This window comes from Pseudorca crassidens, chromosome 11 (assembly GCF_039906515.1).
Source record: "Pseudorca crassidens isolate mPseCra1 chromosome 11, mPseCra1.hap1, whole genome shotgun sequence".
Classification (NCBI taxonomy): Eukaryota; Metazoa; Chordata; class Mammalia; order Artiodactyla; family Delphinidae; genus Pseudorca; species Pseudorca crassidens.
Window position 1 is genome coordinate 100,905,809 of NC_090306.1, and position 25,813 is coordinate 100,931,621.

The following is a 25,813-nucleotide window of genomic DNA, read 5'->3' on the forward strand; positions in this document are numbered from 1 at the left end:
CGGTCCAGTGGTTAAGACTCCGCGCTTCCACCGCAGGGGGCGCAGGTTCGATCCCTGGTCGGGGAACTAAGGTTCTGCATGCTGTGCGGCGTGGCCAGGAAAAAAAAAAAAAAACTCCAGTGCACGAGACGTTCACCCTGGCACCCCCAGGTCCTCACCTGTCCTCTCCACTTGCAGAGCCCTAATGGAGATGAGCGAGAGGCAGGTACCCACCTTCTCTCCAGGGCGGTAATTTGTTGGCAAGCACAGTGCAATATGACCCAAGGTGAAATGTGTGTGTCTGTTTTTCTTATTTATGCATTTGAGTATAACAAAAAGAAAAGAAACAATGGTAAGCTCAAAATCGTAAATGTTGGCCCAAAAAGTTGCAACTCTCACCCACACTGTGTATGTGTCCTGGAGTTGCAGAACCAGCAAGGTCAAACCCAGCACTCCACTGCGAGGACGTACACTTTAGAGAAGAGTGTGGTTCTGGGGGCAAAGCCTGCTCGAGACTTGATATGGTCATGAGCACCGAGAAGGCAGCGGCTGCCTGCTCGTGAAAATACGGGGCCGTCACGCGGTGCCGAGCTGAGCTCCTCGAGTTTGCAGGGGCTCCCGTGCTGGTAGCGCTCCCTCCCTGAGTGAGGCAAGGCTGTGAGTGGTGGGCTTCCCCGGCCACCTGGGCCCCAGAACAAAGCACTATCCCCTATGCTGAGCTGGCCTGGAGTGAGGGAGGTGTCGCCTGCCTGACACCCACCTGGACTCCTGGTGACACACCCTCATACCTTCCCCGAGCCCGACTGTCAGGGTTCCCAGTGGCCTTTTCCATCAGAACCACAGCATAGGTCTAAGCAGATACAACCGCACTTCAGCAGTGTTTTATAGTAGCCAGGATACTTCCATGTAGATAGTATTCTATACACCAGTGCTGTGATCATTATAAGGCAAGAAATATGTTAAGATAGGATTACATGGGACTTATTTCTTGCTACTTTTTGTAATTATTCAACCTTCTTATGATGAGCATATGTTTTATAATTTTTAAAAAATGGACAGTGAGACAAGGAAGTGTATTACTTTCTTAGAAACAGCCAAGGCTGCCCTCCCACCTGTGCCTTAAATGCTACCCCATCTCCTCGTCTTTGTGCTCCCAGAAGTCACTCACCCCACATCCTCACCAATCCCCCGACCAAGGCCCTCACCTCTCCAGCACGGCTGGTTTCTCATCGGCATGCAAAACATGCTCACGTTCCTCTCACCTTGTTAAATAAAAGCCTGCCTCTATTTATGGTCCATTTACGCCCTGGGGAATCATCAGTGCAGTCTGTTTAATGCCAGGGAGCAACAGTCTATCTGGTAAACAGCAGAACTTGGTGCAAAGCATGAACCCAGTCCTGTTAAAAATGAAGACGTGTGTGGGCGTGTATGTGTCGAACAGAGACTGAAAGGATGTATGCCAGGACACCGACGGTGGTTAGCAATACGCCATTATCTGTAATTGCATTGTGTATTAAATTTCCAAGTATTCCTTTCATCGGAAAATCATTTATAATAAACGTGATCGTGAAAGTGCTTTCCCTCGTCTCTGCGTCTTTCGCGAGGAGCCACAGCGCTGCTGTCCTTGCCTCACAGCCAGGCTCCTTTAAAGTCCCCTGCGACCTCCCCACCCCCAAGGTTTATGGTCCCGCTGCCCCAGACGGCCCTGCCGGGCCAGGTGGCCTCCACATGCTCTGTCCTGGACACGGAGGGCCAGACCCTCCTTCCCAGATCCCTCTCCTTCCTCTGGGACTGCAGACTCCCCGATGCCATCCTGGCTACCGGGCTCTTCCCCAGGGCTGGGGCGTGCACACAACCGCGCCTGGGGAGGCCTCGCTCACTCCGAGGAACCCCCTCCCCCCTCCGGTCTCTGGCTCAGGTGAGGGCCCCCCTAACCCCCCTACCTACCCCCCCATCGGCTCCCCAACATCCTCCCTCCAGTGCAGAGCCCCTCAGCTCCCTCATCAGCTGCCCTGGTTCTATCAACAGCCGAGTCACCTGAGCCAGGAACTGGGGACGCACTGAGTCCGCCACCCTCTCCTCCAGCCCGCCCCTGCCCTGGGCTGCTGCAACGACTTCCTGGTGGGCTCCTGTGGCCTGCACCCCGCCTCAAACCCGGACAAGTCACCCCCACCTCCCCACACGGAGAAGCCGCCTTCCTCCTGGGCATCCCTCCCTCGGTGCCCCCAGGCAGCTCAGAGCCTGGTCCTCCGGCACCTGCCTGCTCATCCCGGGCCTCTGCCTCATGCCGGTGCCCGTGCCCTTTCCTCTCACCGGCTCACCTTCACTCCTCAGGCAACAGGCGCTGGGGACATGGGGGATGGAGGCAAGCCCCTCACTCAGGGTGCCCGCCCTCTGGGAAAGGAATAAGGAGACCCAGGCTGCAGCCCCAGGGAGTCCATACCACAGGGTGCCCCAAACTAAGAGTAGGGGTGACCTCTGCAGCGATCTGTGAAGACCCAGCGTCCCTTCCTCGTGGCCTCTGAGATTTGGGGTTTGACTTTATCCAGGGGACCAGTGTAGTCACTAATCTTCATTCCTCTGAGTGACGGGACCGGATCAGCACTTCATAAACCAAATCTTCTGGAATGTTGTGTCCTTGCAGATGGCGCTAGGGATTTTATCAGTTAGGATAGACGGGGTTATGCTGTGTTTAACAAAGACTCCCAGACTCCCAAAAGGTTCACTCCTCAGACTACATGCCCATCGGACTTGGCTGACCCAGGCTGAGCCTGTCCCAGGCCCTCGAGGGTCGGGGTGGACGGTGGGGGAGGAACATGGTGCTTAAAGGTCTCCATCCAGAGTGACACCTCTCCCTTCTGCCTATAGCTAGTGGACCAAAGCAAGTCACATGGACGGGGGAAATGCAAGTAAGTCTACCTTTTGCCCAAAAGAGGAACAGCAGAGATTCTGGTGAACAGTGCCACTGACAGCCACAGGAAACCTCAAAACCCAAAAAGTCTTTAAGACAGAATAAATAACCCAGGAAATACCGAGTTAAAGAAAGCGAAATGCAGGATTTCTGAGAGCCTTTAAAATGTTAGTGGACAAGGAATTCCCTGGCAGTCCAATGGTTAGGACTCCGAGCTTCCACTGCAGGGGGCACAGCACGGGGTTGTTCCTGGTTGTTGGAACTAAGACCCCGCACGCTGTGTAGCGAGGCCAAAAAAAAAGGGAACGTACGTTGTGACTGTCAGAGAGGGTAGAGCTGTGTCGCTGCGCTCCTACCGTGTCCTCTGCCACCCTGGCCCTTGTACACAATAGGGTTCTCAAATGCTATGTTTGGCTCAGGGCTCTTGCTGTAATATGCAGGTCAAAGTCATGGCTTCTCCTTGAGAGGAGGCTTATTTAAGAGAATAACAAGGAAATGCAGGAAGAAAAGTCTAGTTTATTCGGTGTTTACAGTGTGCCAGGCCCCATGCTTTAGTTCATTAAATCCTCACTATACCATTATGCTTTAAGAACTACTATCCCCATTTTACAGATGAGAAAACTGAGCTTCAGGGAACCAGGAGCATGAATTTTTGAATAAGTGTCCAGCCTCTGTGACTTGTGCTTAAAATTTGTTTGGTCTCCTAGATTATCTTTGGAGATCTCTGTCCAAGTTTTCACACCTAAAACAGCCTTTTGAGTTTGAGCTGGGGGTCAGTGAGACCCGTGAAGCCCCACTTTGGTGGCCAGAGGCAGGTTGGCCAGGTCTGTGGGCCCTGAGCCCTGGGCACTCGGAGTCTTACTGGGTAACAACTGGGCAGTGTTTTGAGCTTCTCCCGCTCAGACACCTGGTGGCTGCAGCCTGTTATGTATGCCCCACCCACCATCCCCCATTTAAAAATTGCCAGAAGAGGGGAATCCAGGGTCGGGAGGCTTCTGAGCCACCATCTACTCCACCCCACGCCCCCCACCCTCTTGAGACCCTGGGACACGTGGGCATCATTCAGAGGTGGCTAAGTGCCAGAGGTGGGACCATGTCACACTCTCTTTTGTTTGGGTCCCACCTGGATTTAGGGTAAGTCACTTAGTCTCTCTGGCCCTAAGTTTCATCTTCTACAAAAGCCTACCTTACTGTGATGGTTAGATAAGACCATTTACGAAAAGCACTTGGCACCTGGCCTGGCACGTGGGTATAGGGACAGCTAATCCTTGTGGTGGGGGGAGCACTCTCCCTGGCCCAGGCACAGCTTTACATCTGTTAACTCACTGAATCCTCAAAGCGATCCTGTGAGGTGGATGCCATTACTACCCTCACTTTACAAAAGAGGAAACTGACCCAGAGAGGTAGGGGCCTTGCTTACAGCCACACAGCTTAGCAGTGGCAGAATCACTGCTGAACCCCAGCCAGCGGGTCTGTCCATAAAGCCAGCGTCATAACCACTAAACGGGAGCTAATCTGGTTGTGATTCCCTGTCAAGTGGTGATCCAAAATGGCTTAAAAGCCTGCAAAAGCCCAGGACCTATTACTTCCTAGTGTGAAATGCAAAGCCAATTAAAAAAAAAATCTTTCGTACAACTGGCAGGGTCCTTAGCAATCTCATTATTTTATAGTGGAGAAAAGTGACCCTTAAAACGGGTGTGGCTTGCCTGGGGTCAACAGCTAACTTATAGCCCAGTTCTTTCATCAGCTTGCAGCCTCCTGAACACATGCCCAGGCCCAGACGTCTCTCGCCGCAGGCCTGGGCCTGCACACCTTTCCCCTTCTCGTGCAAGGCCGTCCTGCCTGCCTGTATCACGGCCCTGCATCCTTGTCCCCCATCTCCCGCGGATGCCCTGCTGCCGCCTCTGCCTCCCCTCCTGCTGAGCTCCTCTTCCACCCATTTCTGGCCAAGTTCCTTATAAGCAGGTTGGCGGCCCCATGTCTTCAAAGACGTTAGAAACTAGTAATGAAGTCAGACATGGACATAGAGGGTTTTTTTTTGGCGGTACGTGGGCCTCTCACTGTTGTGGCCTCTCCTGCTGCGCAGGCTCAGCGGCCATGGCTCATGGGCTCAGCCGCTCCGCGGCATGTGGGATCTTCCCGGACCGGGGCACGAACCCGTGTTCCCTGCATCGGCAGGCGTACTCTCAACCACTGCGCCACCAGGGAAGCCCTAAAGAGTTTTTTAAAATGAGGGGTTCTTAAACCTAGTTGTCAAAAGAATTACCTGGCACGCTTTAAAAATATTCAGATCTCCAGGTTCTGCTTTCCAGAAGTTGGTTCAGTAGGTCAGGGCTGAGGCCCAGGAATGTGCAATTTCAATAAGCAGGGTGTGTCGGTTTGCCCTAGCCTACGGCAGGGGAGCAGTAATTCAGCAAATATTCACCAGGTCCCTGCATCACGCCAAGCACTCTGCTAGCCTCTGGGCTCGTGGAGGGAACCAGACAGACTGGTCCCCACCTCTGGGGACTGATAGCCCAGCTGCGAAGACAGATGGATAGGTCACCCGGCAAGGGATGCAGTGTGGGAAGGAGAAGGGCCTGGGAGGCAAGAAGGGGAATGTGGACTTAATATTTACCCCAGGGATGCTGGAGGACTTCCGGTGCTGCTAATCAAACAGAAAAGAGTGTCAGGGTCTCTGGGAAGGGGTGGAAACATTAGTGCACATGATACTGAAAATCCTTCTCTCATTTTGTCTCTTACTTGTTTCTCTCATTGCATTTATCGCCACGTGACTATTACTTATTATATACTGTCTTCTGAGCGGGGGAAAGCTGTTTCCACCACCCAAACGAAGCCCCAGGGCTGTCCTGTTCTCCGATGTGAGTGGCCCCCATGCGAACCCCCGATGACAGGCACTGACATTTACTGCAGTTGAAAGAATAATGGTCATTTATTCGCTGCTCACTAAGTGCCCTGCCCTGCGCCAGGCGTTAATAACACTCTCATGCGAGCCTTGTAATCCATCCCTGCGAAGCAGATAAGGCCGTCACACTTCATTTTGCCAATGAGGAGGCTGAACCCTGTGGGGGTTCAGTGACTTGAAAGCTCCGTGCGGCCAGCAGGAGAGGAGCAGGGCGCCGATCCGGATTTGTGCGGCTCCAGACGCCGGGTGAGGCCACTGTTGCAGCCGCGTGTGCCGAGCCTCGGCCAGAGCGCGGGGACAAGCGCTGCACCATTGGGCCGAGGTGCCAGGAGGGTTAAGGGAGACACGTGAGTGAAGTCCCGGCGCGCCCACCAGCTGGTCTGGTCTCCCCCAGGGCAGCTCCGGCACTCCCAGCGGGACCCTCACGCAAGGCCCCCACCACGCGCCAGCAGCTTCCCGGGCGCCACAGAACGCTCGGCGCTCGGGCGGTCTCCAAGTCGCAGAGCTTCCCGGGGTAGGCGTGAACATCCGGGTCATAGATTCTTAAGGACCAATGAGTGGAGGAACCGTGAGCCAGGAGGCGGGGCGAAGGCGGGACATGATGGCCGCCCCCAGTCAGCCGCGTCCGGGGGCTTGTGGGTGTTGCACCAGCCGGTAGCTCCGCCACTGGGGACTCGCTCTCTGCCTCACCCGCCGAGACTTCGTCGGGCCAGGGCAGCTCTGGGAGGCGGCGGCCAGAAGCGGAGCCATGGGGACAGTGCACGCCAGGGTAAGAGGCCCAGAGACCCGCGGGCTGCGTGACCTCTGGGTGGGCGCCGCGGGGGACGCCGTCGCGGCTGCGGCCAGTGTTGCCCTGGTGAGGGGACTGCAGGGCTCCGAGGCCGGTGCGGAACGGGGCCGGGGATCTCCGCCTGTAGCGCCCCAGCGCTGGGCCGCCGCGGGCCGGGTGGAGGAGGCCGCAGAGATGCCGCCAGCTGGTACCGCAGGCTTTCGAGCAGAAAACGGATACTCAGAGGAGGGGCGTGACTTGCCCAAGGTCACTTAGCGAGGCAGTGGCCCGGAAAGGACTCTTGGGCTTTGCGTGATGTCCTACAGCGGAGGAATAAGTTCTTTCTGTCCTTAGCGGTTTCGGGCGTCTTAGTTCCTTACCCGTCACCTTTTCCGAACTCTCCCGCCTAGCCGCTCCTGGGGTCTTGCTAGACTCTTAGAGCACGAAGTAGTGTCTTCCAACCCAGACCCAGCTAGGAGTCCTCGTGTCTCTTGGTTACCGTGTAAAGACGGAACCTCGCTGAGCTTTAGTACCTCCTTTTAAAGCGGAGGCAGTGATAGTACTCACCGGGCTGTTAGGAGAATTGAAAGACAATACACGTAAAGCACTTGCTCGGGTGCTTAGCGCGGCCCCCAAGCTGCCCAACTGCTCTTTATCGTAATCTTAACTGAGACCCACAGAGTGACTCTTTGTCCAAGGTCACACCGTTAGAGCCTCAGAATGTGCTAAAACTCAGACCTCCTGAGTCCCAGCCCTCAACACAACGTCTCTTCTACAACGTGATTGTTTGAGTTGCCCTGCTGAGAAGTTGTCAGGAGTTTCCCAAAAGAGTTTAGCACAGACTTCTCAGCCTGGTGTGCGGGAATGGACTTAACTTCCATTTCCGGATACTTCCTGCAAATGAAACACCGTTCCTCTTTCGACACACTCTTTGGACCGTGCTGTTGGGCGGAGCTTCCTCTCTCATCACTCACCCCCACTCCCATCTTCAGCTGGCAAAATAGTCCCATCTTTTAGAACTCAGTTCAAGTCACTTCCTATATGAACCTCCTTATCTCTCCTCATTTTGGATGTGTTGCCAACCTCCTTGACATTTCTGCTCTGGCGCCCTGTCTTAGCTCTGCATTTTTGACTTATCCTTTTAAAGTCTAAGTTTCTAGATGACGGTAGGAGCTGCATTTTACTTGCCTTGCATCCCTTGTAGCATCTTCGCAGAGTAAGCATTCATTCGTTTATTCAGCTAATATCTACCGATGGTCAACTCTGTGCCTGGCACTGTTGTAGGTGCTAGGAGTACAGGAAAAAAAAGTCTCTGCTTTTATTAAGCTCCTTTGACACTAAAACTGCTGCTCCTTTGATGAATGTATTGACAAGAAATAATTTCAGTTCTTTAATTTGGCCTTTACATTTCACTAGCCAGCGTTGTTTGAATTTTGCTCAGGACTCACAGTAAGAAAACATCCCATATTTGCTATCTGGTACCTTCATGCGTATGTGAAACAAAAGTTTTCTGAAACAGTATTTACCCTTGATACCTATTATTTTTTCTTGTATTTTCTATCTGATTCTAGTCTATATCACTCTAAGGATGCTGCTCATAACTCATTAGATTTATTTCGTGTCCTATTTCTCCAGCTACCACTGCCTTGCCTAGTGCCTGGCACGTGGCGTTCGATAAAATTTGTCAACTCACTAGTAGACCGATCTGCTTAAAGGTTAGAGGCTAGATCCAAATATTTACTTTAATTCATTTCACTAAATGCGTACCCGGACACTGGAATGTAAATTCTGTGAGCGTGAGGACCTTGTAAGCGCTTGTCACATGGTGGGTGGATATTTGGAGAATGAATGAATCTCTAGTAGTGAAACAGTTCATTTAGGACATCAGGCTTTGGTGCAGTGGTGAAACTGTAAAGACATCACCTTTTGAATTAAAGGCTAAATTTCAGATTTAAGAATACAGATGGGTCTAGCATGTCTTTGGTGAGGTGTGTTTCATGCTTTTGAGGTTTTAGGAACCGTAATGGAAATTTTTTAGCATAGACTTTATGCCCAAAGTCTTTTTGTCAAGCATTCAGATTCAGAAGAATGAATATGTGCGTATATTCCTAACCATAGTATATGCTCTGCATAGACAATCTGCGCCTCTATAATATACTTCTTTGCACTACGTAAACTTAAATACAGAAAGCACATTCATGAAATGTTGCATTACAAAGTTACTATTGGGCTCCCCTGGTGGCGCAGTGGCTGAGAGTCCGCCTGCCGATGCAGGGGACACGGGTTCGTGCCCCGGTCTGGGAGGATCCCACATGCCACGGAGCGGCTGGGCCTGTGAGCCATGGCCGCTAAGGCTGCGCGTCCGGTGCCTGTGCTCCGCAACGGGAGAGGCCACAGCAGTGAGAGGCCTGCGTACTGCAAAAAAAAAAAAAAAGTTACTGTTTTAATTTGTTCATATTTTTGAGAAATATAGTAATGATCTCGTTTTAAAAATATTTACACACTGGACTTCCCTGGTGGCGCAGTGGTTGAGAGTCCACCTGCCGATGCAGGGGACACGGGTTCGTGCCCCGGTCTGGGAAGATCCCACATGCCGCGGAGCGGCTGGGCCTGTGAGCCATGGCTGCTAAGGCTGTGCGTCCGGTGCCTGTGCTCCGCAACGGGAGAGGCCACAACAGTGAGAGGTCCACGTACCACAAAAAAAAAAAAAAAATTTACACAACAAAAAGGAAAGGATAATTATGTGCAATAAATTCTGTTTCTTTGCCCAGCATTATCTTCCCTTTTTACTTCTGTAAATAATCCACTTCTGCCACTGAGGGAAGGACTGGTTCTGTCTTATGCACGGCTGCATTCCCTGCTCTTTAGGGGACAGTAGGCACTCAGATGTTTATGAAATGTGAGAACAAAAGAAAAAATCATTCACTCACCCATTCCATAAATATTTGATTATTTCTGATATAGCAGGGCAGATAAAAATAAGAAAAAGCAGTACCTGTAAGGGTCATAAATTTCCTCCAAGAGGTGTCTTGTGAAGGAGGGACTGATTCTCCCTGAAGAAGCCAGGGATGGCTCACAGAGGAGATGGCACTGCAGGTGGTTCTTTCAGCTCTTTCGGGGGAGGCAGGTAGTTAACCTGGGCGGAGAGAACCAGGTGTGCACAGACACAAAGGTAAGGGTCGGGAGTGGTGGGGATTGAATCTGGAGTAGCAGGTGGGGGCCGCATGGTGGAGGTCCTCACGTGCCCTGCTAAGGAATCTAGTTGCATGTGCCCCTGAGGGCACCTTTGAGGACTCTCGGAGTCTTTTAGGGCAAGGATGGGAGAGAGGACATGGCGCTGTCAGGCCATTACCTTTCCGGAGGACCAGTGGCATGATGGAGGATGTGCTGACAAGAGGCCGTGAACATTCCAGGGAGAAGGTGAGAGGGGCCCCGAGTCCCCACTGCTCCTCTTTCTGCAGATGTCAGACGCTCCTGTGCGCTTCAGAAGTGCTTATCTGTAGAGAACTGGTGGAGTGAGGAAGCAGCCGGATACTAGTTCCCATAGTTTTCCCCAGAGTTGCCTGTTTCTCCCATCACCTGGTGCCACACTAGACCTTCTGAATCCATTTCCACGAGTGTCTGGCAATCCCCGTATATATGTAATAAATACACACTGTTATGTGTTCATTATTATACGAACTATTATATTATCATGTCTCCATAATTATTATTATAGAATCCTTATTCAGAAGATGCTAGAATGCTTTTGAGACAATGTCAGTTCAGACTGAAGGAAGGGACTGCTTTCTGGCTGGCCCGTTTTATGAGCATATGCAGTTCCCCTTAGTTTGTGAGACTTCCTGAACCAAAACGAATTATGAGTCCAGAAACATATTTTTTACTAATTTGGCTGGTTAATATAATTATCCTAGAATGTATCCAGTTTTGATTTTAAAAATTAGGATACTTTCTATGACGGGAAAGCAAAAAAAAAAAATTTTTTTTTTTTTGGTCTTCAGATGGGCCTCAAGTGTACAGAACTAGGTGCGGTATAGTCCTCGGTTCATGGCACAACCATCGTAGGTTTGTGCCTGACCCTTTTGCTGATGAAGTTTCGTCTTTGCTTTATGAATTAACAATACTCTGGACAGCGAGGGGTCAGCGCCAGCCTAACACCTGTGCGTCGACAGCCACTTATGCTGCCCGTGTGCCCCCCACCCTGCTGCCTTCAGCCCCAGAGGGCACCACGGTCCTGAGTTTTCTGGGGCACCGTCTAAAGACAAAACTAAAAGCTTTTTTTTTTTTTTTTGGCTGTGTTGGGTCTGCATTGCTGCGCGCGGGCTTTCTCTAGTTGAGGCGAGCGGGGGCTACTCTTTGTTGCGACGTGCGGGCTTCTCCTTGCGGTGGCTTCTCTTGTTGCGGAGCACGGGCTCTAGAGCGCAGGCTTCAGTAGTTGTGGCACACGGGCTTCAGTAGTTGTGGCATGTGGGCTCTAGAGCGCAGGCTCAGTAGTTGTGGTGCACGGGCTTAGTTGCTCCGCGGCATATGGGATCTTCCCGGACCAGGGCTCAAACTCGTGTCCCCTGCATTGGCAGGGAGATTCTTAACCACTGTGCCACCAGGGAAGTCCCAAGCTTTTTTTTTTTTTTTTTTTTTTTGCGGTAAGCGGGCCTCTCGCTGCTGCGGCCCCTCCCGCTGCAGAGCACAGGCTCCGGACGCACAGGCCCAGCGGCCATGGCTCACGGGCCCAGCCACTCCGCGACATGTGGGATCCTCCCGGACCGGGGCACGAACCTGCGTCCCCTGCATCGGCAGGCAGACTCTCAATCACTGCGCCACCAGGGAGGCCCCCAAGCTTTTGTTTTTTAATATAAGTTCATTTATCTGTGGTTCCTCCCTCCCTTTCAGAGTTTGGAGCCTCTTCCAGCCAGTGGACCTGATTTTGGAGCATTAGGAGAAGAAGCTGAATTTGTTGAAGTTGAACCTGAAGCTAAACAGGAGATTCTTGAGAACAAGGATGTGAGTATCCTGTTGAGGGCTGGATAGAGTTGTTACTAGAAACACTCGCTTCCACAAGCCGCTGGGGAAACATAAAGGGATTAACCTGTGTCAACACCTTTATCAAAGGAGAGTTTGCAGCCAACTACATTTCAGAAAGACTGGACACTTGGAGAAATAGTTTCTGGTTTTAAAGGAATCGTTTTTCCTTGGTGATTATTTACGTGGCAAGTGTAAACAAACACATTTTTGAGTTTATGTTACAAAAAAAAAAAACCCAAAAGTATTTCAGAGAGAAACTCAAATTATGCTTAAGTTTATTCTTTGTTCCCTGCTCCCAGAAAACAGACCTTGGGTCTTGAATAAAAGTTTTTCTAAACTTGGTTGCTTTTGAAATTAAATACAGTGGGAGAAATGTAAGCACATTTTTCATTAATTCTTTTTTTTTTAGATGCTGGGGGTAGGAGTTTATTAATTAATTAATTTATTTTTGCTGTGTTGGGTTTTCGTTTCTGTGCGAGGGCTTTCTCTAGTTGTGGCAAGCGGGGGCTAACTCTTCATCGTGGTGCGCGGGCCTCTCACTATCGCGGCCTCTCTTGTTGCGGAGCACAGGCTCCAGACGTGCAGGCTCAGTAGTTGTGGCTCACAGGCCTAGTTGCTCCGCGGCACGTGGGATCCTCCCAGACCAGGGCTCGAACCCACGTCCCCTGCATTAGCAGGCAGATTCTCAAGCACTGCGCCACTCGGGAAGCCCCCATTAATTCTTTGCTTAAGATCTTAGTATAGTATTCTGATCACCTGTAAGTCATACATTTCCCTACCACTGCCCATTATCCCTTCTTGATTTGTCTCTGTTGCTCACTACCATCTACTGTACTGTGTATGTTGCCTATTTCTCTCCCCTTTAGAATATAACCTCCACAGAGGCAGGAATTTTTATGTTTTGCTCACTGCTATATTCTCAGTGTTCAGAATGATACTTGGTTCATAGGTAATCAGTGCATTTTTATTCAATGAAGTGAGCATTTATAGACAGGTGAGAGGCTCTGAGCCAGCATTTATCAGGCTATGTTGAAATCCACACAAGATCTCTGGGAAAATACATGCCGTTACTACACCAGGTCACGGTCAGCGTCATCCAGAGGCCAGTGCTCGGGGAACATTTGGGGAAGGATGTGTAGGGGACCTCTGCACCCTGCCTGGGTTTAAGACTGACCTGGACCTTGGTCACCTGGCTGCAGAGACCTCGTTGATCTCATTCACAGGAAGTAAAGACCTAGTCAGTTCAAGTGACCAGTTTTTTGAAAAGGTGAGGAATTAAGAAGCGTGGATCATTAAATTAAAAAAAAAAAAAGTCTTTGAAACTAATTTCAGACATTTGTCTTTAGCCTCGATGCCTGACCTCTTGCCCTGTCTGGTACTCAGTAATCTGCGTCCCCTTGTCACGTCTAGGTGGTCGTCCAGCACGTTCATTTTGATGGGCTTGGAAGGACTAAAGATGACATCATCATGTGTGAAATTGGAGATGTTTTTAAGGCTAAAAACCTTATCGAGGCAAGTATTCCCTCTGCTTGGCCTTCTTGTCCATTCCCTTCTGAAGATCCCATGAAGCTCTGTGCGCTCACACACTGAGTACCCCGCCCCAGCCTCCACGGATGACCTTGTCGCCTACGCTGAAGGGGGCTGAGCCCCCTCAGTTCCCAGAAGCCTCCCACATACTGACGTGCGTTTGCCTTCACCCTTATCCCGGAGAAGAGGTGTCTGTCCTCCCGTCCACGACTGGCCCCTCTCTGTGTTCCTCACAGCCGTCCCAGCGCTGCCGTAGAGCTGGTGGCAGTAGGTGTTGACCCTTCCCGCACCCCGTTAGCACTCAGTGTGCTTCCCCTTGAGGGCCCTCAGCGACCGGGGGCGTGGGCTCTTGGTAGTTACCCACCCTCGCCGTCTCCTCGGGCCTTTACTCTGTTTATCCATTGGGGTCTTTCCTGGGTTGCACTGTCGTCTTCTCCTCCATGGCTTCCTTCTGTCCTTCTGCCCTCGGCACCACATCTCCCAGCCTGGGCAGAGTCGCCAGCAGCCTCCTGAGGCCACGCCCAGCTGCCTTCTCCCAGTCCCCGTTTCACTTGACCTTTCAGCAGTGTTCGGCCATTCCCACTTTAAAAAACTGTATATATTTTTTTAAGCTTAAAGTAACTTTTTACTAAGTAATCTTTTTACTCAAGTAACGGCTCACTTGTCTGGTCTTAGTGGGGCGCTCTTCTCAGGGATCAGTACTTCACACCACATGCTAAGCCGCCCGCCTAAATGCTACAGCCACCATTTACATTCCCGGATCTTAGAGGAATACAGTCTCTATTTTTATTATTATTATTTTTTCTCTTACAGGTAATGAGGAAATCTCACGAAGCCCGTGAGAAATTGCTTCGTCTGGGAATATTTAGACAGGTGGATGTCTTGATCGATACATGTCAAGGTGCATATTATGGTGCGGTTTCTGTTTGATTCCCTCCGTCCTCCAGGATCACAGACACCTCGTGTCCAGGCAGAGAGCGCCTGTGGCCTCAAGGGAGTAACTGGATCTTTACGTCAGGCTGAGGGAGGATGGGTGACTTTGAAGATGCTGTTGTCTGAGCCCCTGGATGGTACCAGGGCTCCGAGAAGGATCTCCTTCCGAGAAGGAGAGAGCCAGGCTTTTCTGAATAGCCCACCCCAGCAGGTGTCCGGATGGGCTCTTAGCAGACTCCACCTAAATGTGTGTTAAAGAGGAGGGCAGTAGGAATCAGATTTCACTTTTGGTTTTTGTTCATTTGCTCGTTTGTTGTGTGATATTGGGCAATTCTGTCCACTTGGTCAGTGTTTATTCTTTCGTTAATGAGTCCCTGCCATGGGGGGAGACAGTAGCAGACAAGGCATAGTCTCCTTCTGAAGGAGCTTCTGGTCAAGTGGGAGAGCGTCGGGGACAGACAGAGAAGTGAGGACAGTTCAGCTGATAAGTCGTGCTGTAAGCAGGGGATGCTGGAGGAGGAAACTTTGCCTCTCCTGGTGGGGTGGAGGGAAAGACGGATCCGAGATTTCCCGGAAGGGGTGATACATGAGCTCAGACCTAAAAGATGTGTGTGAGTTCGTTTGGGGAGCAGGGCTGATGAGGAGTGTTCCAGGGAGAGAGAGAGTGTTTAATAGGCCCAGTGGCCAGAGAGAGAAAGGGTCATTGGGTGGACCACAGGGCTCCGTAGAGCCAGAGTGCAGATGTGGGGAAGGAGAGTGATGAAAGATAAGGCAGGAAAGTGATCAGGAGACTGCATCGTGAAGGACTTACTACGTGGCTGCAGACTTCATTCTGAGTTGAGTAGACATCTGCTGAAAAATACATATGTGGAATGAATCAAGGAACAAGTGAACTCTTCAGGATTGAGTGGAAGATAGTTTTGAGAAGATAAAAATGAAACAGTAGGGCTTCCCTGGTAGCGCAGTGGCTGAGAGTCCGCCTGCCGAAGCAGGGGACGCGGGTTCGTGCCCCGGTCCGGGAAGACCCCACATGCCGCGGACCAGCTGGGCCCGTGAGCCATGGCCGCTGAGCCTGCGCGTCTGGAGCCTGTGCTCTGCAATGGGAGAGGCCACCACGGTGAGAGGCCCGCGTACCGCAAAAAGAAAAAAAAAAAAGGAAACAGTATATGAAAGTGCTTGCAAAAATGTAAAATACTATATGAATGAAAGGGATTTCCATTATCTGGAATATGGATTCATCTGTGACTAACAGAGACACCAAATACCAGTGGCTTAGGCAAAAGAGATCTCTTTCCATGACAGGTGGGAGACCACCATCTGGGGCTGGTGTCGTCATAGCTCTGCTCCCTGAGGTCACGACCTGGGGCTGGTGTCGTCATAGCTCTGCTCCCTGAGGTCACGACCTGGGGCTGGTGTGGTTTTCTCCTGGTGCTTGTCACTGCACCGTCTCTAGGGTCCCCTGGTCCCTGCGATGGCTGAGCACCGTTCCAGCCTCAGGAAGGAGGAAGGAGGGGTGAAAGGGCACACCACTCCACGAGCGCCTGTCCCACGTGTTGTACACGGTTCTCCCCTCTCATCCCACGGCCACATGGAGCTATAGGGCAGGCTGGGAAGTCAAGTCTGTGTGGCCACAGACCCAGCCAAGACGTGAGGATTCAATTACGATGACAACCGTGGTTCTCAAAGTGCACCCCCAACCAGCAGCTCTGCTCTCCTGGGGACCTGGCAGAAAGGCACATCCCACTGAAGCCGTCCGGCACGGCGGGCCCTGCAGGTGACTGATGCGTGCTGAAGCATGAGACCCGCTGGACTGGTACGCAGCGAGAAGGGGTGCTGGGACACCACCGGCTGTCTCTGCCCCTTGGAGTCGCGGTAGTAATAACAGAAGTGTCTGTGCTGGGCTCCGTGGGGAGGGTTTCTGTACACGACCCAGTTGGGGCCTTACAAAAACCTGGTGAAGTGTCATGGTTATTCTTCTAGAAAAAAACATTTTTCAGCTAAGGAAACAGGCTCAGAGAGGTTTAAGCGACTTGCCCCGGTCGAACAAGTGCGTGACCGAGTGGCCCTTGCCGCTGCTCCGGAGGGCTTGCTTCGTGGCAAGCCTTGTGGGTGGCATTTAGTTTCAGCGCTCTCCTGTCTGTCGTAAATGTGACGTGTATGTGGTCAGCGGGTCCACGTCTGTCAGTGGTTCTCCGCCCTGGCTGCCTTTAGAATTACCCGGGAGCTTTTAAAAAAGAATGGACGCCATCCATTTGTCGGCCACCCAGAATGTACAACGCCGAGAATGAAGCTTAGTGCAAGTCACACTTCAGTTCATAGTAACGTCTCACTGTTAGTTCGTCAGTTGTAGCAGACGCACCACACTAGTGCAGACTGAATGAGGGGGAAATGTGTGTGAGGGGGTGAGAACTTTATACTCAGTTTCTCTATAAACCCAAACCCGCTCTGAACAGTAAAGTCTGCTAATCAAAAAGAAGAGTGGTGTCAGGGCCCCACCCTAGACCAGCTGAATCTGAGTGTTTGCAAGCCAGTGCCTGGGTGTCTGTGAGTCTGACAGCTCCCAGATGCGGCTGGTGTCCAGCCAGGGCCGCAGGGTCAGCCCCGACCTTTCTGAGGGGCGCCCAGGCTCCTGCGGCGCTCAGCCCTGCTCCCCTGCCCCCGGGGCCCACAGTGGCTAAGGGGTAGCTGCACTGAGCTCAGGCACCACACGCCCCGCTTGAGGAAGGACAGGAAGATCCACCTCCTCCATCTGTGTCGACGTGTTGCTTCTCCGCCAGGGTTCCTAGGGCCCCTCTTGTCACAAGAATTCCACGTTGTAATGTCAGCTGAATTGAGGCCCCAGGTATTCTCAAGGGCCTCACTAGTAGGGGAACAAGTACGTTTGGCAAATAATGTAAATAACGTGTGTTGAAGTAATGCTGCTGCTGCTGATTCCTTGCAGCAAAGTCCGTTTTTGGTATCTTCCGTTTGGCGTCGAGGTGTAATGGGATTCTGTGTGTGCATGTTCTTGGGCTTTAAACCCAAGCGTTTTGTCATTTGCAGCAGTGGGACCAGACATAAAACTGCATGCTGGAGCTGTCTGAATTGTTTCATCTTTTTCACTTATTAGGTGACAATGCTCTTCCCAACGGGTTAGACGTTACCTTTGAAGTAACTGAATTAAGGAGATTAACGGGCAGTTATAACACCATGGTTGGGAACAACGAAGGCAGCATGGTGAGATACAGGTTTTTCCCTTCCTAACAGTGGAACTTTCAATCGTGAGCTTTGAAAACACGACTGATGGTAGTTTGGGAACTCTTTCACGCCCCTCAACCTTTATTTGTAAACTATCCCGTAGTCCTCATTCATCTTAGAGTTGACTATAACATGCTTTGTTATAAGTGTGGATTGTTTGGGAGTGATGTGGGCATATCACATGTTCATATTACTAGTTTCCTGTTGAAATTCCCCTAAACTCCAAACCCGTGGAGTTGACTTCTCTGAGCTTCAGTCAGAAGGTTTAGCCTTCTTGAATTCACCAGGTGTGTGCGCTCAGCGGAGGCACGCTTGAAGGATGAGGAGCGATCACAAATGAAAGGCAGACCCGCATCTACAGTTCTGTTCTGTTTGAGTGAGTCCCTTAGCTCTCGCAGTCTTTCTAAACAGTTATCATTCCTTCCATTTAAACCCCTGCTATTTTTTTTTCCTCCTAGGTACTTGGCCTCAAACTCCCTAATCTTCTAGGCCGTGCAGAAAAGGTGACTTTTCAGTTTTCCTATGGAACAAAAGAAACTTCGTATGGCCTGTCCTTCTTCAAACCACAGCCTGGACACTTCGAAAGAAAGTAGGAAGCCAAACAGATCATTGAGTTCAGTGGCCTGGTTTAAAAGTTAAAATAGGTGGCTTGTTTGTGAAAAGAAACTCTGCAGAATCAGCTGACCCTTCTGCAGTGTTACAACAAGCCCGTAGATTTCCCCATGAAGATGAACCCCTGAAGTATATTTTTAAATCTGTTGATTTAAATGTGTACAAGTTACAATCACTGTTTCAGCTTTTAAAGCTCTGTCCCATTGTCTCCTAGTTTCTCTGTAAACGTATATAAAGTTACGGGACAGTTCCCTTGGAGCTCACTGCGCGAGACAGACAGAGGAGTGTCAGCCGAGTACAGTGTAAGTAGCTTTTCAGTCCTTCCCTTCGGACACTGCGACCAAAGAGTCTGTTGATTGATTGATTCCCAAAGACAGCAAGTGGGGGCAGGGCGGGGCGCGCACAGCCACTGTGTGGTCTGATGCTCGGAGCCTCAGGCACTGCTGCTGGGGTCGCCCTCTGTTCTCTGCCCTGCCGGCAGGGCACCTCTTCACTAGCCAAGTGCACGTGCCGGGGCCAGAGAGTGGCTAATCTCCATGGTGGCAGCTCCTTTGACCTGGTCACATTTCTTCCCTGCTCCTGACTTCCTGGGACACCATCTGTTTGTCCTTCCTGTACCTGCTAAGATCGAAACCTGACAGCCAGTGAAAGTTACTTCAGGTTTCTGGAAGCTTTCATCATTGGTTTACAGTTAGTTGACGTCTAGCAGGATGCAGCACATGGAGTTACTATCGTTTGACCATTTTTTGGCTTTACAATGAACGCTGCTCTTTCTTTTCTTCCTTTCTAGATCATCCTTATTCCTCCCGTCCTGTTCTAGGCTTTAGTTAACGAGGAAAGACCTTGAGACACAATCTCGTATAAAAATAGTTCCCCAAGTCTTCAGACCAGCAGCCTCGGGCTTACCTGCAAATTCATGGTCCCGAGGGACCTGCTGAGTGAGCATCACCAGGAATGGGGCCCAGGAAACTGTCTCAGCACGCCCCTCGTCGCCCCTGCCCCGTGACTGTGGTCTGACAGTCCCCAGTCCCTGCCCAGGCTTGCCTCCTGCTGTGCGCTCAGCCCCCTGTGGGCACTCGAGACGCATCAGCCACTCATGCTTCTTACCCTTGCAGCCCAAAGTCATGAAAACTGAGTGCTCCGAGGTAGCCAGGAGGGCGCAGCTCAGGATGGAGACGCATGTCCATTCTCACCTCGGTGTGGCCGCCCTACTCCATGTGCAGGGGGTTGCCCTCAGACCCTCCTGCCCAGTGCTGGGGACGCGGCAGCCGACACCCTGGCAGACACTCTTCTCTCCAGCCCTGCCCTCCCGCAGGACGCGGAGGCTACTGACAGGGTGGGAGGTTTCTCCCCACCTTTCTCTCCCGAGTCCCCTTTTATCTCTTTCTTTTAAGCCTTTTTGAAAGAGCAGATCCTCAGGAGAGTAGAAGCACCTTGTTTGTCCACGTGGGATAGAGATGCAGGACGTCAGAGTGTTGGAATAGGCCGCGAGGGAGGGCAGGCAAAGGGACGCAAGGGCTGGAGCTCCTGCAGCTGCAGCCCTGCCGTTGAGAGCAGAGGCTGCGGAGGAGAAAACCGCATCCTCCTCATGTGTGTCCTCGGGGTCTGCACCAAGTAGGTGCTTGCTATGCAAGCCCAGTGGCATCATCTGGGCCCTGCCTCGTCCTCCTGCTGGGAATCCAGAGACACAGATGTGTCTCCTCTGAGCAGTAGTGTTTCTCCCGTTAAGAGCCGCCTTATAAGGGAGGGAGGAAGGCTTTACGTCAGCTCTCCCCCTCCCACAGGCATTGGGAAAGTAGCTGCATCTTGGGACCCTCATTGCAGAAAAGGCGGCTGGGCAGGCCTGCCCTCCCACCGTCTGCCTCCCCAGGGCCTGGCCCGGTGCCTCGTGGCGGCTTCACAAGGAATCGTGCTGAGGTAGTGGCCCCACGTTGTCACCCTGGAAGCCACGTGGGCTCTCTGGGCCTGAGTGCCACGAGAATGCCCAGCGTGGGACTCCCTCTGGGGACTGACGTGGCCTGGCTCCCTTGTAAGGGTTGCATCACTGGTGTCCTTCCCAAGGCCACCAAACTACGTCATTCGCTGTTCACAACCAACCTGGACATTTCTCTAAGACGGAAGTCTAAGACAGGCTGGCTTGGCTTCGAGGGAAGAGGGTCAGGCCAAGAGGCGGGTCCCACTTGCCTGGACCCCAGCGTTCACTTGGCTCAGGCCTCTCTGGCCGCAGGGAGGAAGCTCTTCACTCATGTGTAACTTGTCTCCTGGCTCTTCTCCAGGGGCTGATGTGGGTCATCTGGGTCACCTCTCCTGGCTGCAGACAGCCGGCGGGGTGTGTGTCCGATGGTCTTAGACTGGAAAAGGAAGCAGTCAGTTACAAAGCTGCATGCAGCTTTCAGACGAGCCACCCCGTCTCCGCACCCAAAGCACAGCCCTGCCCCTCGTGCAGTTTTTCCCTTTGATCGTGGCCGTGGCTTTCTCCCCTCCTCCCTCCTGCCTGCCTGCTCTGTTCCCTCCTTCCCCAGCTTCCCTTCGTCTCTTCCTGTCTCCCATCCATCATTAAAAACATTGTGTCTTAGCTTTTAGTCCGTCCATTTAGTGCCGCCTCATCCCAGGACCTGACTTGGGGCGGCCCCCTGTCCGCGCAGCACGGAAGGCTGACGGTTTCCCGTGTTTGCCTGCAGTTTCCCATTTGGAAGACCAGCCACACTGTGAAGTGGGAGGGCGTGTGGCGAGAGCTGGGCTGCCTTGCCAGGACAGTGTCTTTTGCCGTCCGAAAAGAGAGCGGGCACTCGCTGAAGTCATCTCTCTCGGTAAGGGCAGATGTGTAGATACTTTGACGCAGCCGTGCCTTAAGTTGGGAGAATCGCCTTCGCCTGCATCGGGAGGGATTGAGAAGCGTCACAGTTTGGGAGGCTAAAATGGTGCCTTCTGGTCACTTGAATTTCTGGACACAACCGCATGTCATTTTTTCTAAGTAACATCAGAGGTAACGGGCAGTGGCGTGCGTAAGAGCTGACTGTGGCATCTTAGTCGGGAGCTGGCTGAGTTGACTGGTCAGGGTGTCGAGCTCCCTGAGAGAACAGAGCCGGCGATGGGTCGGAATGGCCCACCCAGTGGATGTGACTTGTTTCCCCGACTCTCCCAGGTCCCTCACATGTAACATGGGGTTTCCGTAAAGATTAAGTGTCAGAAGAGTTATGGAATGCTTAGCACAGTGCCTGGCATACGATTAGTGCCCAGTGAGTGTGTGGTGTTGTGTCAGAGGCCTGTTTGAAGTGCAGACGCCCCCGATCCGCATTTCTTGCAGCACGCGATGGTCATCGACTCTCGGAACCCTTCCATCTTACCGAGAAGAGGTGCTTTGCTGAAGGTTAACCAGGTAGTATTCCTTCCCCCGTGACTTCTGCAGGCTCCGTGACCCTGGAGGGATAGGGCATCATGCAAGGGTAGTCACGTTTTTAATACATTTTCCTCTCATTGTGAAAGTCCTTCTAGAATGGCTTGCAAGGGTGTCTGTCCCCGTCGGGGTTCCTAGCCCTGGATTTGCTCCCTGTAGCTCAGGCTTTGCCTTCACAGAGCACAGAGTCAGGATAAGGTTCCGGTCTCTTTGGTGGTGTCACTTACTAGGCCAGGAGGAAAGTTGTGATTTGATGGGAGTGACTTCCCTGGTGACCCTTGAAGAACACCCAAGGCAGGGGTTGTAACTCACATGCCGGGAGGGCCTGACAGGTGACCTCGGGGAGAAGCGGGGCTCCGACGCTCTGTTTGCCTGATCTCAGTGTCAGAGGAGCAGCTAGAAATCAGATTTTCATAGGAAATGTGCCAAATTGTAAAAGGTAGGCTGATTTTTTTTTCCGCCGCAAACACTGATTAGGCCAAACAAGCCGTATCGTCCTTAGCAAGCTCTGTAATGAAGTGTTGATGTCGCCAGTGTTTTGCTCTCACACGTAAGGAATGCCGTTCTCTGCGGTTACTCAGTGTGTTTAGTGATTGTGTACCTCTGTCAGGCCCCTGGTACCGTCCAGAACAACTAGGACGTAGCTTCTAGGAGACAGAAGTGGCGTGTTGCCTTTCTAAGCATACAGAACAGCAGACTTAACCGCAGTGACGCTGTTTAGAACCCTCTGTAACAGGTCTGTTGGCTCCCTTTGACCTGAGGACCCTCGCCCACAGGAGCTGGCAGGCTACACCGGAGGGGATGTGAGCTTCATAAAAGAAGATTTTGAGCTTCAGTTGAATAAGCAACTCATACTTGATTCAGTGAGTATCTCGTCAGAACATTGTCACCTGTGTTTTTATCTCTTGTTTTTGGAATCTTATTAGAAGATCTCAGTTCCCAAATATCTAAAACAGTAAAGAGGTCAGAACACTGATGCTTGAAAGTCAAGCGCTTAATCTTTTCAGTTTAGCCAGACTTGAAGCTACCTTGGGGAGAAGCGATGAGCAGTCCCTTTAAAACTCATCTGTCAGTCATTGTACGTAAAAGAGCCCCTTCCCCACTTATCCGCTCAGGGCTGTCAAGCACGTGTGTCTGGAGGACAGGGCTGCCGCTTTCTTCGTCTCCTGCTGTTACTTCCAGAGAAATTCTGTGTCTTCACCTGGTTTTGCTAGGTTGTCAAGGCTCTGGGTGCCTCCAGGAGTTTCTGTGTTAGCCAGTTTGGTTTAGTTCCTCCTGATTCCCTCAGGACCTTAGGAGTAAGTGACTGGATTCAGATCGAGGCAGTGGAGCCCCAGGCTGGGAGACACCATGCTTATTCTCCAGTCTTCCCAGCGCCCGGGCGACTGAGGGACGGCTCTCCACACCCCCACCGCCTCCTTAGACCCTGGGGACCAGGAGTGAGTTTTAATGAAGTGGGACATGCTTTTGTTTTAGAATCATTTATCACTGCTGCCGGTCAGTCCTGGACTCAGTGCACTTCAGATTTGGTTCCTGCCTTTCCCCTGCCACTGCTCTTCCGGAGGCGGCCAGGGGCTTCTCGCTCAGTTCGGCGAGCTCTTTCTGGTCCTCTTCTGTGCTCCCTCCATGGCGCGCTGTCAGCCATTGTTGACTCCATTACGACTGCTTCTCCTTCCACGCCTCGGTTTCTCTTTCTCAGCCTCCTTTCCCCCCATCCATGCACCCACCCGCCCCTCCCTCCTTCCCACATATACTGGCTCCCAGGCACTGTCGGGGCGCTAAGAATACCTCAGTAAATAAACACAGTGCCCGTTCTTACATGCTAGTGAAGGAAGGCCTACACGCAAATGGCTTTATATACAGTGCGGCAGGGGTTCACAGGTGACGTGAAGAGCGATCCAGCAGAGTTAAGGGACAGAATGCCACCACGGGGGTGCTGCCTTATCTTCGAGGGCCAGGGGAGGCGTCTTGGATGAGGCCCGTAGCACTTAGAGTGACTTAAGGTGAGCCCTCCACCCTCAGTGGCGTCTCCCCAACAGCTGGTCGCCCAGAAACAGCTGAGGGAGCAGGGCGGGCTGACCAGGCCCAGGGTGCTGCCCGCTCAGCTGAAGACAGGTCGGTGAGTCCTAGTGACCGGCGTGGAGTTTCAGCTGGGTGAGGAGCGGGGGAAGGGCAGGAGAGAGCGAGGGGGCCGGTCCGCAGGTCCTGCTGGCACTGAAGGCTTGGGCTGGGGCTAGAGGGAGCAGCTGGAGAGGTCTAGGTGCTGGGGGGGCCTGGGGGCCTTGGGCCCTCGTGGTCACCGAGGTCAGCAGGACACGAGGCCCGGTGGGCTTGTCTCAGGTGGAGAATCAGTTCTCCTTGTTGCCCCTCCTTAGGTTGGGACCATTAGGCGGGGGGAGGAGGACAGCGTGCCGGGAGCGCCTCGTCGCCAGGGGAGCTGCTCGAGAGCGCGCGCGGCTCTGGCGCCTCGCTTTGTTCCGCGGCATCTGTCACGCTGTTGAACAAAGACTTGAATTTCTCAGAATAGAGCGTTTGCTTGGCCTGCTCTGCCCACTCTGTCCCAGTTTTCGTCTGTAATCCTTCCTACGGAAGCTTCTAAAAAGGAGACATCTGAGCAGCTTTGAAGGACGTGGGACTTAGCGTGTCCGAGAGAGGACAAGGTGGGCAGAGGCGTGGGGATGTTCAGGAGAGGTGGGTAGGTGGGGGCCACGGAGGAGGCCTGGGGTCGGGAGCCCAGAGAGCATCGTTGTCGTTTAAGGCATCCCTGGGTCAGTTCTGTGCATGGATTACGTGGGTGTGAAGATTGGATCCCTGACCTAGGGTTAGGTCACTGCCCCTGACCTGTTAGATAGAGGCGGGGCTCCGTCCCCGAGGGTTGGATTGGAAGTATGTCTCTTTGCATTTCTTAAACGTAGCAGTCTTGCACCCGCTACCTTCCTTCTCCTGAGATGCCGTACGCACTCAGTCCTCTCAGGTTTTGAGGCCGAGCCAAAGAGGCCTGGGTGGATGCAGAATCCCTTGTCCAGGGCCCTGGTCTCCCCCTTCAGGCCATGGCTTGTCCCACTGGGTTTGGCTTCTCGGAGAGGAGGGAGCTGCCCTGTGTCGGCACGGAATCCAGGCCCTGCTTAGGCTGTGGGCTTATGTATAATATGTCTTTATTCGAAATTTGAAGTTGCCAGTTATAAAAGTATCCACAAAACACTTCGAGCTGTAGTTCTTCCCCTGCAGGAGCCAGGTGTTCCCCTTCCGCAGCCCTTGTGCCCCGACCCAGAGCTCTGCACGCTGCAGGCACTGGGCACGACCAGATCTCAGGGTGTTTTCTGTCTGCTAATGCTTGTTGGAAGGAAAGAAACAGTGGAAGAAAACGGTTGTTTGTTTATATTTCGATAGGTTTTTTCAGCATCTCTCTGGGGTGGAATGTTGGTACCCATTGGTGATAAACCGTCAAGTATTGCTGATCGGTAAGTAATAATAAATGAATGGGTGGTTTGCACATGGTTTCCTTTGGATCTTCCTGCTTGGTTTATTAGAAGGTATTTTAGAGAAGTTTAACTATTTAGGAAAGCAGATATTTCAAATTTTCATTTAGTTTTATGTTTAAGCTAATTTCAGAATACCCAGTACACCCAGTATACCTCATACTTAATATTTTTCGCTTGTGGAGCAGAGAGGTACTTTATTATACTAACAATTTTGTATTCTCTTTGAGTATGAAAAAGTTACATGTATGTAACAAGTTCATACATGTTACAGAAATATAAAAACAGAGAAACATTTAAGGAAGTGAAGGAGTCCTGCTCATTGATAAGCGGAGTTAACATTTGGGACTGCGGTCGACTCTTGAACAACCTGAGGGCCAATCCCAGTGACGCTTGTAGTCGGCCCTCCGTATCCACGCTCCCTCCACAGCCAGCGTCAGCCAGCCACTGGTGGTGTAGCTGTAGCATCTGCTGTTGAAGGGTGTCCACCCGTAGGTGGACCCACGTGATCAAACCCACGTTGTTCAAGAGTCAGCTGTATTTCCTGTCAGCCAGTATTTTTGCGGGTGTGTATTTGTGTGAGCGTGTATACATATAAATTCACGTACACATCTGTATTAAAGTGTTGAGATACTGTATTTTGCATGCAATTTTGTGTCCTCCCTGCTTTTTAAAAATTATACAGTAAATCAATTCACCAAGTCATGGGAAATTTTTCGTAAGCAGCATTTTAATATTTCGTTATTTGCATATACGTAGCACTGTGAAGAATCTAACTTTGTAAATAATTTTTGTTCGTTTTGTTTTCTGAGGACAGATTCCTCAATGTGGAATTACTGTCTCAAAAGAAAAGGAATGTTTTTAAGGCTCGCAAAGAATATCGCTGGAGCCTGCTTTTCCGAAAACCTGCTTGTTTAGGAGTAGCTTCTGCTCCTGCCAGCAGAGGGTGAAGTTGTATTGTTGCTATTATTAGTTGCTATTAGTAGAAATAGCACAATTGTCTTGGGGTCAAGGAGCTCTGTCTTTAATCTTGCATTAGGTA

At 51.7% G+C, this 25,813-nt stretch overlaps 1 protein-coding gene across 5 annotated transcripts in view; it reads left to right on the forward strand.

Moving 5' to 3' along the window:
• The first annotated feature begins 6,135 nt into the window (after nucleotides 1-6,135).
• SAMM50 (SAMM50 sorting and assembly machinery component) overlaps nucleotides 6,136-25,813 on the forward strand; it is a 33,082-nt gene continuing 13,404 nt past the window's right edge. Inside the window, exons 1-11 of one of the 5 annotated variants that reach the window (XM_067698334.1) lie at nucleotides 6,136-6,564; nucleotides 11,455-11,565; nucleotides 12,997-13,098; nucleotides 13,927-14,014; nucleotides 17,156-17,262; nucleotides 17,742-17,872; nucleotides 18,110-18,197; nucleotides 20,577-20,705; nucleotides 21,203-21,274; nucleotides 22,069-22,155; nucleotides 24,683-24,753. In XM_067698334.1, coding sequence (XP_067554435.1) covers nucleotides 6,544-6,564; nucleotides 11,455-11,565; nucleotides 12,997-13,098; nucleotides 13,927-14,014; nucleotides 17,156-17,262; nucleotides 17,742-17,872; nucleotides 18,110-18,197; nucleotides 20,577-20,705; nucleotides 21,203-21,274; nucleotides 22,069-22,155; nucleotides 24,683-24,753 — 1,007 coding nt within the window. In that variant the 5' untranslated portion in view covers nucleotides 6,136-6,543. Of the gene's footprint in view, nucleotides 6,565-9,883; nucleotides 9,985-11,454; nucleotides 11,566-12,996; nucleotides 13,099-13,926; nucleotides 14,015-17,155; nucleotides 17,263-17,741; nucleotides 17,873-18,109; nucleotides 18,198-20,576; nucleotides 20,706-21,202; nucleotides 21,275-22,068; nucleotides 22,156-24,682; nucleotides 24,754-25,813 lie in introns of those variants that run through there. The other 4 variants (XM_067698336.1, XR_010932693.1, XM_067698333.1 and 1 more) reach the window with 4 other exon arrangements.